Raw genomic sequence first — 13,000 nt, forward strand, 5'->3', positions numbered from 1 at the left:
GGGAAGACTTGAACTTTAGCCTTTCAAGGTTGCTCAGAAATGGACTCCTCCTCCTCTATCTCACTGACAAAAGAATCTCTGGCCTCTATCCCTACACCCTAATATCCTGTAAAATAGGGTAATAGGAAAAACAGCTGCCATTTATTGAGCACTTACTCTGTGTCAAGCCAAAGACTCTCTCTCCACATATTGCCTGATTTAATCCTCACAATTGTCTCACCAGGCTGATGTTACTATTTTACAGATGAGCAAATAGAGGCACAGAGAGGTTTAGTCACTTGCTCAAGGTCACACAGGAAATGAATGGAGATGCTGAGATTTAAACCCAGAGCCTGGGGGCTGGCCCCGTGGCCGAGTGGTTAAGTTCACACGCTCAGCTTCGGCGGCCCAGGGTTTCACCAGTTCGGATCCTGGGCACTGACATGGCACCGCTCATCGAGCCATGCTGAGGTGGCTTCCCACATACCACAACTAGAAGGATACCCAACTAAAAATATACAACTATCTACCAGGGGACTTCGGGGAGAAAAAGGGAAAACATAAAATCTTTAAACCCAGAGCCTGAATTCTGGGCCTTAACAATGTTCTACTAACCCAGACAAGGCACTTTACATTTTACAGAGCACTCTCATGACTTCAAGGGGTGATTGAGGGGAATAATGAGATGACCCACACACCCAGAAAATGGCTGAGATTATTGCCACATGTGGTGAGGCTGAATAATGGTCCCCCAAAGATGTCCACGCCCTAATCCGCAGAACCTGTGAATATGTTACTTTACATGGCGCATGAGATTTTGCAGATGTGATTAAATTAAGGATCCCGAGATGGAAAGATTATCCCGGATTATCCAGGTGGGCCCAACCTAAGAGGAGGGCAGGATGGAAGCAGAAGAGAGTTTGGAAGATGCTGCCACTGCTGGATTTGAAGATGGAGGGAGGGGCTAGAGCCAAGGGATGCATGGGTGCAGAAGCTGGAAAAGGCAGTGAGACAGATTCCCCTGCAGCCTCTGGAAGGGACCAGCCTTGCTGGCACCTTGACTTTAGCCCAGTGAGACTAATTTTGGACTTGTGACCTCTAGAACGATAAGATAAAAAATTTGTGTTGTTTTAAACCACTAAATATATGATAATTTGTTACAGCAGCAACAGGAAATGAATACACCACATCACTGCACACCTGGCTCCCCGACCATCTCTGGCTCACCCACTGCTCCTGCAGCTGCTCTCAGGAAACATTCTTACATTTTTGAATGGTTCTTTAAAGTTCCAATTTGGTCCTCTCTCAACCTCAGTCTCTTCCTTTGTTAAAAATAAAAATAGGGCTAATACTCCTGACCCTGACTCTCTTACAGGCGCAGAGTGAAGATATATTATTTGAAGGTTCTCACAAACCACTGGGGCAGATCAGGCCTAGTTATTGTCCCCAGTGCTCAGATGAACAAACTAAGGCTCAGTGAGGAGAAAAGGCCTGCAGAGAGCCACACAGCTAATGAGATGCAGAGCCAGGACTTCTGACTTCATATCTGTCACACTGAGGTTCACGTCTCAGACCCCAGCTCACATGCCACCTCCTCAGAGAAGCCTTCCTAGGTAGCTTCAACCCATTCATTTATTCAATCATTCACCAAACAGTTACTATGACTGCTCTATGCCCAGTGTGGTGCTAGACAAGCCTGGGGCCCAAGGTCTGCCTTGAGGAGCCCACAGCCAAGTGGACAAGACAGACACACAAACCAGCCATCTCAGACAGCCCGATAAATGCTGAGACAAAGGGAAGGAAGCACAGGAGGTTGTGGGAGCCCAAAAGGGGAGAAACAGACTAAGCCTGGGGTCAGGGAAGGCTTCCTGGAGGAGGTAGTAATTGAGTTGAGGACAAGTAAGACTCAACCAGAAGTGTAGGCAGGGGTTCCAGTGGAGGAATGACTAAGCAGAGGCACCGAGGCCTGATGCTATAGCTTCCTGAGGGCAGGGAATGGTTTGGGTCATCCCAGGCCTCAAAGTCCCTCTAGGCCTCTGTGTTCCTTTTTATGAAATGGGAATCATGGGCCTAGCTGCCCAGAGCTTTAGTAATTGCTGGGCCCAGGGGAGGGCTGAGCAGGAAGAAGAGGGGTCCTGGGATTCCCAGAGGAGAAGGGCTAAAGGTCAGGAAGAGTCAAAGGTAAGGGGGACAGAGCCGGGTGGAGGGAGTGTGGGGAGGCAGGGTCCTGGCTCAAGCCCCTACTCCATGTCTGACTCATGGTGTGACTACAGGAAGGTCCTCTTAGAGCCTCAGTGACCCCATCTGAGAAATGGAGCATGAGACAAAACTGCCTCCAAAGACCCTCCCCAGCCCTGACGGGGAAATGACATGACACAAAATTACAAAAGGGTCTTTATTTGTAAAAAGCCAAAGGGACCCCTGGGGTGACAGGACAGGCAGGCCGGCTTCTCAGGGGTCAGGGGCATTTGGGCAGATGCGCTTGAGTGGGGGGGCGCCCTCCGAGTCCTCTGTATCACCCTGGGCTGCCTCGGGGACAGGTGGCACTGGCTCAAAGACGGGGTAAGCTTCGGGGGCCTGGAGAGGAAGGGAGGACAGGCATGAGCTTTACCCAAACCCAGGAGTGCAGCCTCCTAGCCTCTGCCTTCTCCAAAGCCTCCACTCCACTCCCCTCCCGGACCCAGGAGTCTAGCCCAGGGCCAGGGACCCAGGATGCGGATTACGTAGGGCACCGGAAACAACAACAACACTGTTTAGGAGAAAGAAGTTGATATTTGATATTTCTGGCAAATGTATCAAGGTAGTCCTTGTGGGAAAAGTCAGAAGTTTGTGGGGGACTTTCTTAAGCTAATTTTATAGTTTAGGATTGAAAAAAAAAACAAACTTGGAGGAGCATCATGTTCTTTTCAGGCTTTTAATGGTCTTAAATCAGCCCCGATCCAGCCCGCAGGTCTTTATTTCTAAAAGACCCTATCCTTTTCAGTCCCAAGAACCCAGCCTCTAAGCCTTTAGCTGCGTCTGAGGTCTACATTTCCTGCCTGGACCTTAGAAGGGCAGCCCCCAAGCCTTTGGCTGCCCCAGAGCCCCCATTCCCTCCAAGACCCAGGAGTCCAGCCTTCTGGCCTCTCTCACCTCAGCCTCCAGCAATTCTGGCACAGGCTCCTCCTTGGTCAGCATTGGGGGTTCATCAGTACCGCCTGCAGTTATGCCCCCAGGATCTGGAACGTTAACAGACATTCCCTGAGCAGCCACTCTGTGTCATAGCACAGACCAAGAGGAAAACAAAACACCAATCACATAAGCCCATGGCTGCGGGAGCACCGAGGAGGGAGCTGGGAACCTGGCTGCAACCCAGGAAGAAGACACAGGAAGGACACTTAGGTGAGATCTTGACAGGTGAGTAGAATTTGATCAGGCAGACAGAGGGGAGGTAGACCACATTTTAGGCAGAGGGAGCAGTGGCTCAGCCAGCACAGATTCTGGGGTTGGACCACCTGGGTTCAAATCCTGACCTGACTTAATTTCTCTGGGCCTCAGTTTTCCCATCTATAAAATGGGGATAATTATAGTAATTACCATGAGACTGTTGTGAGGATTAAATGAGATAATACAGGTAAAGCCCTTAGTACTGTGTCTGGCACATAGTTAATGCTCAATAAATGCCAGTTATTGTTTTTATGTTAGTAAAGGTATACAAGTGTGAAGCACAGGCTAGACACAGACCATAGGCCCAAGCCATTGCATTCCTGGAAGGGAACAATGAGGTCAGCAGGGGACAGTTCAGGAAGGGCCCAGAGTGCCAAGCTGAGTTGTCAAAGGCCACAGGGAGCCAGTGAAGGCTTTGAGTAAGAAAATGACTCCGTCAAACATGTGCTTTAGAAAAAGTTGCTCTGGCAGCTGTGTGGGGGTGACTGGAGGAGAGGAGACCCATGAGGAGGCTGGAGCCAGGAGCAGGTGAGAGAGATGACAGAGCCTGGGGAGGGAGAGGAAGGCACATTTGGGAGGTGGTACTGACCAGAGAGGGGTTTGACTATAAGGAAGAAAGAAGAGCTGAGGAGGACTCATGCCCAAGATGCTAGCTCACTGGCTGTATGAGCTTGGGCAACTTACTTAACTTCTCTGCTTTCAGTTTCTCATCTACAAATGGGGATCATAATGGGATTATAACCTTCATAGGGCTGTAGTGAGGATTAAATGAGATAAAACATGTAAAGTGCTTAGAAGGGGGCCTGGCACACAGTAAGAGCTCAATAAGTATTAGCTATTATTACCACTTATTAATCACTCTTAGGATTATCACTATTATTTATTCCTCAACAAATATTTATTGAGCACCTACTATGTGTCCCACATTGTTCTGAGGAGACAACAGTGAACAAGATCAACATGGGCCCAACATTCAGGAAGCTGACATGAGGTGGGAGTAAGGGAGAAAGACATTTAAGTAGTAAAAAGTTAAATTTACATGAAAATCTCAGACAGTGATAAATTATCTACAGACCCTAAGAAGCCAGGGTTAGGAGACAGACACTTGCTAGAGGTAGGGTGGTGACTTCCCAAAGGAGTCAGGGAAGGCTTTCCTGAGGAGGCCACACAGGAGGGGAAGCAGCTGTAGGGGTAAGCTGGTAGCTTCAACCTTGGAGAGGACAAGACTCAGAGGAGAGGGCTCCTGGGAGGCACCTGGTCCTACCTCTCTCCTGGCCCAGCCTTGGGGGCTGAGCATCCTCTGGGACCCCTTCTGGTGGTCCGGCAGGTGACACAGGGCGGCTAGGCTGGGGGGTGCCCCCAGGGCTGGGCTCAGTGCCCTTTTGCAGGGAGCCTTCCGAATGGAAACTCTGGTTACTGTTCTCATCTGTGGGAGCAAAAACAAAGATGGTTGGGCCTGAAGCCCCCAGTCCCCTCACTCAATCCTCACAGCCCCCCAAATTCCAGGATCCCTACATACCATTGAGATCGAGCAGGATGAGAGGGCCACCCCCTCGGGGACTGGCGCCCCTGCCCCGACGCTCCCGGCCTCGAGATCTCTCTGCCCCGCCACCTGCCCTCCGTCGCTCCTGGGGGTTAAAGGGTAACCGTCAGAGCTGGCTTTTTAGTTAGCACTTGCAAAGCCCCCAATGTACAATTAAGGAAAGTGAGGCAGAGAGAAGCAAAAGGCCCTGCCTGAGGTGACAGATGTTGTGCACACTGGGTTAAGTCTTGAACTTGGGGGTCTGGAGCAGGAAAAAGGGAGAAGAGGCAGAGTTGCTAATAATTGTTAACATCTGTCAGGGCTGCTGCATTTGAGGCCTGAGTGGGGACTGGAGGTAGAGGCCAGGGTGGGGAGGAGCTTGCCTGAGGTTGTACAGATGCAGGGCCCGGTGTGGGGAAGCTTGCTCACCTCCTCCTGGGGGTCCACCACTGGCACCCACTTGAAGATACGAAGGGAAGTGTCACCCACAGTCACCCAGCGCTTCTCCCTGTGGGAGGATGAGGGGATCGGGTCAGAGAGGCCTGAGAGAGAGCCCTCCCCCAGCTGGACACATCTGGGGATACCAGCAGAGGTGTGGGTAGTGCAGGAGGAAAGGGGCATAGTTAGAGGGAGAAAGATAGCCCTGCAGACCACAGGGCATACATGGGGGTGCCTTTAGAGAGAGGGTATGGCTTGGGGCCATGGCTCTGCAGACCCCTGGGGTATACATGGGTAGCGCTGCTATGGGTCGGGCTGGGGACAATAGCAATGAAGATCCCGGGCATACTTTCGGGAGGAGTGTCAAAGCTTTAGGGGGCGGGGCATATATGGGGGCTCCTGCTCCGGGAGGGCACGGGTAGGGAACACGCCTTGTACACCCCAGGGTGTAGCCAGGAAAAAGGGGACAGAGCCCCGTAGATCCAGGACGCAGCTGGGGGGTACACCTAACAACTGGGGGCCACAGCTGGCGAAAGGAGGGTAGACGCATTTAGGGGAGGAGTGGCCCCGCCGTGCCCCGTCCCTGGCCCCGAGGCAGCGCTCACCATCTCCGGACCTTCTCGATGGTCGCCATCACCTTCTTGATGTCATCCTTGGCCCGGCTCCGGGTCTCGGCCCGCACGGTCCGGCCGGCCATGCTGGCGGAGCTGGGGCCGAGGCCGAGCCCGCGGCTAGGCCGCCTCCCGTCCGGCGGGCTCAGGCTCGGCGCCAGGCCGGGGCTCCGCTCTCTGGGCCTGCCGTCCCTCCGGGAATTGGCCGCGCCCTCCTTCGCTCCCCAAAGCCTCCGCGAGTCTCCGCCCCGCTTCCTGCCGCCGCGCCCCGCCCCGGCCCGGCCCCGGAGCGGCCCGGCGGCACCGGCGGCTGGAGCCCAACACTGGAAGCCGGCCGGCCCCGCCTCGACCGGGCCCGCCCCCTCGGGGCGCCCGGACTCGCAGTGACCCCCGCCCGCCGCCGAGAGGGAGGTTGGGGGCAGCTCGGCGACTGGACGCGCGCAGCAGGGCTGAGGCGGTGCGTTCAGACCACGTGGACGCCGGGGGGCGGGGGAGGGGGTGTTGCGAGGTGTCTGTGTCCCGGTGTGGGTCTGCTGCGCGTGAGCGTCCCTGAAAGGCTGTGTGTATGTGTGTGTGTGTGTGTGTGTGTGTGTGTGTCCACCCTCGCCAGGCTGTCTGATTCTACGCTGCTGAGCGTCCCTGAAAGGCTGTGTGTATGTGTGTGTGTGTGTCCACCCTCGCCAGGGTGTCTGGTTCTACGCTGCCCGGCTATTCCTTCATCCATTCATTCAACAATCTATTAACTGAGTGACGATTACATACCAGACTCTGCAAATGTGAATGGGTCTCCACCTACCAGAATGACTAAAATGAGAATGACGAACCATACCAAGAGCAGAGGAAGAAGCAGAGCGCCTGGACTTCTCCTGTTTCTGGGGGAGTATAAATTGGCAGAGACACTTTGGAAAACTGGCCGTTTTCTAGTGGAGACGAACATACACCGACCCTATGATCCAGCAATTCCACTCCCAGGTCGTCAACACCCAACAGAAACAGAAACGTGTAGGTATGAGCACCAAGAGTACTGGAATGTTCATAGCACTATTCATAATAGCCTCAAACTGGAAACAACCCATTAACAGGAGAGTGGAAATGAACTATAGCTTGTTCACACTATGGACACAGCAAGAGAATGATGCCCTGCTACACCCAACCACAGGGACATGTCTCGTGAAAGAAGTCAGATCCAACAGTAAGCACTGTATGATTCCGTTTATATGAAGTTCAAAATCAGATAAAACTAATTTACGGCATGAGAAGTCAGGATAGTGGTCATCCTGTTCTATTTCTTAATCTGGTGCTGAGGCCCTGGGCATATTTACTCTGTGAAAATTTATCTAGCTGTACACTTAGGATGTGTGCACTTTTCCCTATGCATATTATCCTTTAATTAAAAGTTTACTTAGAATGAGTGTATCTTGATTGGTTTTGAGGCTGTGTTTGCCAGCAGATATGACATGTCTAAATTTGTGTTGCTGTGTGTGCATATGTTTCAAGGATGTGGCTATTGTGTCTGTGTGTTTTGGTGTGACTATGTCCAGAGGGGTTCAGGTATAGTAAGGTGGTTATGACAGCATTTCTGGAGCCAAACTGCCAGAGTAGAATCCCAGTTCAGCTTGTCCAGTAACCTTGGACAAGTCGCTTATCTCTATTTCCCCAACTATAACATGGGAGTGAGTTAATATGTATACAGCTCTTAGAACAGTGCCTTGCACATTGTAAATAACCAACAAATAGTCACTGTTAATAAGTGTGTGACTGTAGCCCCTACCAACAGTCTGGCTTCAGTGGCACGTGCTGTGCCCTCTGCCAGTTAATCTCTTCCTTCCTTTATTCTGGTAGTGGCCTGCTCATGGCAATATCCTCACAGACACACAGGCCTCCTTCCCAGTCCCTTCACTCATAAACCCCATTACCTACTGTTGCCTATGGTCTCCCACATCAGACTGTGAGCGCCTCAGGGGGCCAGAGACCAAGTATGGATCATCTCTGGGTCCCAGAGCCCAGGACAGAGTGGGTGCTTGGGAACCATTTGTGGGCATAAGTGTGTACAGACCTTTTGGCGTTTGTCTGCACCAGGTTAGTGGAGTTGATGTGCAGGTGTGACCCCCTGTACCTGTATCTGAAGCTTGTTCCTGTGTGAGAATGAAAGTCTGTATGCATTAACCCTTCAGTAGGAGCAGGTGTGTCAGAGGGGTTCTCTTTTTTTTTTTTTTTTAAAGATTTTATTTTTTCCTTTTTCTCCCAAAGCCCCCCGGTACATAGCTGTGCATTCTTCGCTGTGGGTTCCTCTAGTTGTGCCATGTGGGACGCTGCCTCAGCGTGGTCTGACGAGCAGTGCCATGTCCGCGCCCAGGATTCGAACCAACGAAACACTGGGCCGCCTGCAGCGGAGCGCGCGAACTTAACCACTCGGCCACGGGGCCAGCCCCTCAGAGGGGTTCTCTTACTGGGCCTGGTAAGGTGAGGTGAGGTGGTGTATCTGTCTTCCTCCTAGATGGGACAATGAGAAGGAGGGCAGAAAGAATCTGAAATGGGCCAGGAGGTGGATATCTGGGCAGGTGTGGCCCAAGCCTGAGGGCCCCCATCGTGGCCTCTCTCACACCCCGCTCTTCCTGCTCCCCCAGCCAAGAGGAATGGCCAGCACACTCCTGTCTTGCCCGCTCCTATCCCCTCAGTTTTCTCCCAAAAGCAGCCCGGGCGCCAATCCTTGCCCCAGGTCGGAGCCTGAGCCTCCTCCTCCTGGCGGGACGCAGGGCTGCCTCCCATGTCCCGGCACCCGCAACCTGGAGGTCCCGACTCCACCAGTAGACAACCTGCCGCCCCCCTCAGGTCTCTTTCCGGACTAGGCCGCGCAGGCAGGGAGATGAGCTCAGGGCCAAGGAATCCCGCCTGGGTCTCGGGGGAAGGGGGGGGAAGAGGGGGGGACAGGGGGGAGGGGGATTGTTTGGGGTCTGGCCCCTGATTGGCTGCGCCCGGGCCACGCCCCTACCCCTTTCCCCCTTCTCCCCGCGTCGGAGGGGGGGGGCGTAAAGGCAACCGGGATCAGCCAGGTGCCAGCATGAGCCGGAGGGAGGGAAGTCTGGGTAAGGGGCTGAAGGGCCAGATGCCAAGTGCCCGAGTGCAGCAGGGGTCATAAGGGCCGGAAGCTGGGGTCTGGATCCCCGCCACCCCCGAGTCCGGGAAGGGAGCAACCTGAGTTGGGGAGAGCAGGGCCCAGGTGTCAGGTAACGAGCGGGTGAGCTGTGGAAGGGGCAAGCGCCAGAGTTTAGAGGGGGGACTTTGGCTCAGGAGTTAGATCTCCGGTTCGAGTGCACCCTGGGGGAGGATTGGGGTCGTGGCTGGGGCAGGACGCCTGGATCCTCTCCGAGTATTGGGAAAGAATCGGAGCTAGGGACCGTGAGGGAGGGGTAGAGTTACGGGAGGAAGTCTTTGGGCCACAGGAGCGAGTGGGTGACAACAGGAAACGAAAGTCGAGGCTGTTAAGGATAGGGACCGGCGGTGGGAAACTCATGTCGGGGGCGGGGAGGGAGTTGCTCGACCAGGACTACATTCCCCAGCATGCCCTGGGCGCGCGCGCTGGGCTTCTTGGGAAATGTAGTCCTCCCCGGACGCCACCTTCTAGCTTGTGCTAGGGAAGGCCAGTCGCTGATTCGTTGACGCTGCGCAGTGCCCAGCCCGGCGCCTTGCACAGAAGAGCCATCAGGGAGGGAATGGGACTTCAGTCTTCCAACCTGTAAAATGGGGTTAAAGGCGTATTCCTATTTGAAGTTCTATGCTTCAATGATATTGAACTCCACCAATAATCACTGAGCTTCAGAGATAGGTGAGACCTACCCTTCAAGGGCTGCCAGGCCGAGGCAGATTCACACAGATAAAACAGCCTTTAAAAGAACAACCTTGGAAGCATGAGCAAATGGCCTTGAGTAGAAAGAAGAAGTTAATTGAAGGGAAGGGTGAATCTGGAGTCTGCGCCGAGGAGGCAGTATTTGGATTTGGCTTTAATAGGATTTCAACAGCGGTTTGGGGACAGGAAATATTTTTCAAGTAGAACAGCCGTTTGGCAAATGTCTAGTTCCTCATTTTCCCTCATGTAGAATGGTACAGAGCCTCCCTGGCTAAAAGTTGGAGTATTCCAAGCAGAGCTTCTGGGTTTGGGAAGGAGGAGCCAGGCTGGAAAAAGTGGTCAAGGAAAAACTGGTCAGGGAGGGCTGCCCTCATTCCTCCCCCTTTTCCCACCAGAAGACCCCCAGACTGACTCCTCAATCTCATCCCTTCCCCACTTGGAGGCCAAGATCCATCAGACACACAGCCTTGCCCGCCTCCTCACCAAATATGCTGAGCAGCTGCTCCAGGAATATGTGAGTATGGATGGGGGTAGGGGTGCCAGGGGCCTGGGCAATGGGGAAGTACAGATTACAGGGGTTCTTGACCACCCATTTTCTCAGTCCCGTTTCCCAGCTGCTGAAATTGGGGCTCTGGAGAGGGATCGGTAACTTGCCCTTAGCCCCATAGCAAATTGGAGGAGGACCCTCTCTGTGCCCCAAATGCCCCTCCATTCTCCTCAGCTTGGAGGCTCCCTCCTTGGTACCTTAAGACAGACGGAACCTGAGAGAGTGAAGAGAACTCTGGACTGGAAACCAGGAAACCTAGGTTCTAGGTTCTATGTGATCTTGTTACCTCACCTCCATGGGCCTTGGTCTCCCCATCTGTAAAAGGAAGCAGTTGAACAAGATGACCTGTGAACTCTTCTACCTGTGATGTGCAGACAGGGCAAGAAGGGGTTTCGATCTGAGGCAAAAATTCTATCCTAAGAGGGGACTTTTACAGATGAGGGGGATCTGTCAACATCTCTAGTTGGGCAGAGGACCCTGCCCAAGGAAAGAAGGTATTTCCCCAGATTATTCTGGTGTGGTGGAGGGAGGGTATAGTTTTGAATTAGACAGACTGTGGGCCTACCAATTTGCTGTGACCTTGGTCAGTAATGATAGCATTAAAAATAATAATGTAACAATTATGACACGGATAGTATGATAATAGAGAGAATTAGCTTTGTAGTCCTACCAATTTTGGTTCAAATTCCAGCTCTGCCCCTTCCTAGATGGATGACCTGAGGCAAGTCATGCTATCTCTTCAGCCCCAATATCCTCATTTACAAAATCTTCATCATCATTACATCCATTTTGGGGAAGATTAGGAATATGGTAGTCCTCCCTTATCTGCGGTTTCACTTTCCGTGGTTTTGGTCAACCACAGTCCAAAAATATTAAATGGAAAATTCCAGAAATAAAAACACTTCATAAATTTTAAATCATGCACCACTCTGAGTAGTGTGGTGAAATCTTGTGCCCTCCTGCTCTGTCCAGCCCAGGACGTGAACATCCCTTTATCCATCCATCTTTGTGAATACACTATACACTACCCACCCCTCAGTCACTTAGTAGCCGTCTCAGTTATCAGATTGACTGTTGAGGCATCGCAGTGCTTGTGTTCAAGTAACCCTTATTTTACTTAATAATAGCCCCAAAGCACAAGAGTAGTGATGCTGGCCGTTTGGATATGACCAGGAGAAGCTGTAAAGCATTTCCTTTAAGTGAAAAGGTGAAAGTTATAGACTTAATAAGGAAAGAAAAAAAATCGTGTGCTGAGGCTGCTAAGATATTGTAACTTTTATTACAGTACATTGTTTTTATATTATTAGTTATTGTTGTTAGTCTCTTACTGTACCTAATTTATTAATTGAACTTTATCATAGGTATGCATGTATAGGAAAAAACATGGTATATATAGAGCTGGGTACTATCCATGGTTGCAGGCATCCACTGAAGGTCTTGGAATTATCACCACTCCCCTCCATAAGGGGGGACTACTGTAGTGTGTTTAAAGCAGCAAGCACAATGCCTGAACCAGAGGCAAAATTTTAACAAAGGATAAATGGTATTGTTATGGCATTTTTACAATTTACAAATCACCTTTATCTTTCATTGATTCATTCATATGACGGTTATTCATTGAGTCTCTGCTGTGTGCCAGACAGGTGCAGAGGTGAGGGAGAATGAGGGCAGGGAGTGCAACAGACTCAGTCCTTGCCCTATCTTACGTGAGTCTCAGGGTATCCCTGGTAGGAAGACGGGACAGAGAGCTGTTCCCCCGTTTTACAGATGAGAAGACTGAGGCTCAGAGAAGGGAAATGGTTTTGCACAAAACTGCAGAGCTAGTAAATGGTGAAGACAGATTTGCACCCAGATCTGTAAGATAGCATTAATAAAAGAGCTAACATTTATTGTGCCCTTCCAATGAGCCAGGACCTGCCTTAAGCATTTTAACGAGCTCATAACTACCTTATGACGTTGATACTGCTTTTATCTCCATTTTATTTTTATTTATTTATTTTGTGTGTGAGAGGAAGATTGGCTGAGCTAACGTCTGTGCCAGTCTTCCTCTTCTTTGTATGTGGGACACCGCCACAGCGTGGCTGAGGGTGGAGTAGGTCTACACCGGGATCCGAACCTGTGAACCCCGCGCGCCAAAGCGCCAAAGCGCCGCGCGTGGAACTTGAACCACTCGGCCACGGGGCCGGTCCCCCTCCGTTTTAGAGATGAGGAGACAAAGGCACTGGTGTAAAGGCCACGTTTGTTGTTGTTTTGTATTATCTCAAACACAGCAGCTCTGTTGGGAGGAACGATGGGAAACTGAGGCCCCAGGAGAGGGGTGGAGGGCTCAGTTCGCAGTGGCGAGTTTGCCCGTAGCGCCTCCGCGAACCCCACTGACTGCCGTGTCTCCGCAGGTGCAGCACCAGGGAGACCCCTTCGGGCTGCCCGGCTTCTCGCCCCCGCGGCTGCCGGTGGCCGGCCTGAGCGCCCCGGCCCCGGGCCACGCGGGCCTGCCCGCGCCCGAGCGCCTGCGGCTGGACGCGGCGGCGCTGGCCGCCCTGCCGCCGCTGCTCGATGTGGTGCGCCGCCGCCAGGCTGAGCTGAACCCGCGCGCGCCGCGCCTGCTGCGGCGCCTGGAGGACGCGGCGCGC

General features: G+C 52.4%; 2 protein-coding genes across 3 annotated transcripts in view; one reads left to right on the top strand and one right to left on the bottom strand.

The window, feature by feature from the left end:
• Positions 1-2,360: 2,360 nt before the first annotated feature.
• On the bottom strand, positions 2,361-6,254 carry BCL7C (BAF chromatin remodeling complex subunit BCL7C). Its single transcript, XM_046667542.1, has 6 exons — positions 5,971-6,254; positions 5,357-5,435; positions 4,925-5,033; positions 4,670-4,831; positions 3,112-3,197; positions 2,361-2,556 (listed from the first exon to the last, which is right to left on the bottom strand). The coding sequence occupies exons 1-6, from the start codon at positions 6,060-6,062 to the stop codon at positions 2,431-2,433; spliced, it is 654 nt and encodes a 217-aa protein (XP_046523498.1). The 5' UTR covers positions 6,063-6,254; the 3' UTR covers positions 2,361-2,430.
• Positions 6,255-8,992: 2,738 nt separating this feature from the next.
• CTF1 (cardiotrophin 1) overlaps positions 8,993-13,000 on the top strand; it is a 5,315-nt gene continuing 1,307 nt past the window's right edge. The window contains exons 1-3 of one of the 2 annotated variants that reach the window (XM_046668341.1): positions 8,993-9,062; positions 10,219-10,337; positions 12,764-12,988. In XM_046668341.1, the coding sequence (XP_046524297.1) occupies positions 9,038-9,062; positions 10,219-10,337; positions 12,764-12,988 (369 nt within the window). In that variant the 5' untranslated portion in view covers positions 8,993-9,037. The other variant, XR_006889545.1, reaches the window with a different exon arrangement.

Source organism: Equus quagga, chromosome 7 (genome assembly GCF_021613505.1).
Source record: "Equus quagga isolate Etosha38 chromosome 7, UCLA_HA_Equagga_1.0, whole genome shotgun sequence".
NCBI lineage: Eukaryota > Metazoa > Chordata > Mammalia > Perissodactyla > Equidae > Equus > Equus quagga.

Bases quoted from the DNA above. Each gene is read 5' to 3' on its own strand.
- BCL7C (XM_046667542.1), bottom strand. From the start codon at position 6,062: ATGGCCGGCCGGACCGTGCGGGCCGAGACCCGGAGCCGGGCCAAGGAT. The intron at 5,436-5,970 runs GTGAGCGCTGCC...ATCCTCCCACAG, and splicing joins ATCGAGAAGGTCCGGAGATG to GGAGAAGCGCTGGGTGACTG. The intron at 4,832-4,924 runs GTATGTAGGGAT...TTGCTCCCACAG, and splicing joins CATCCTGCTCGATCTCAATG to ATGAGAACAGTAACCAGAGT.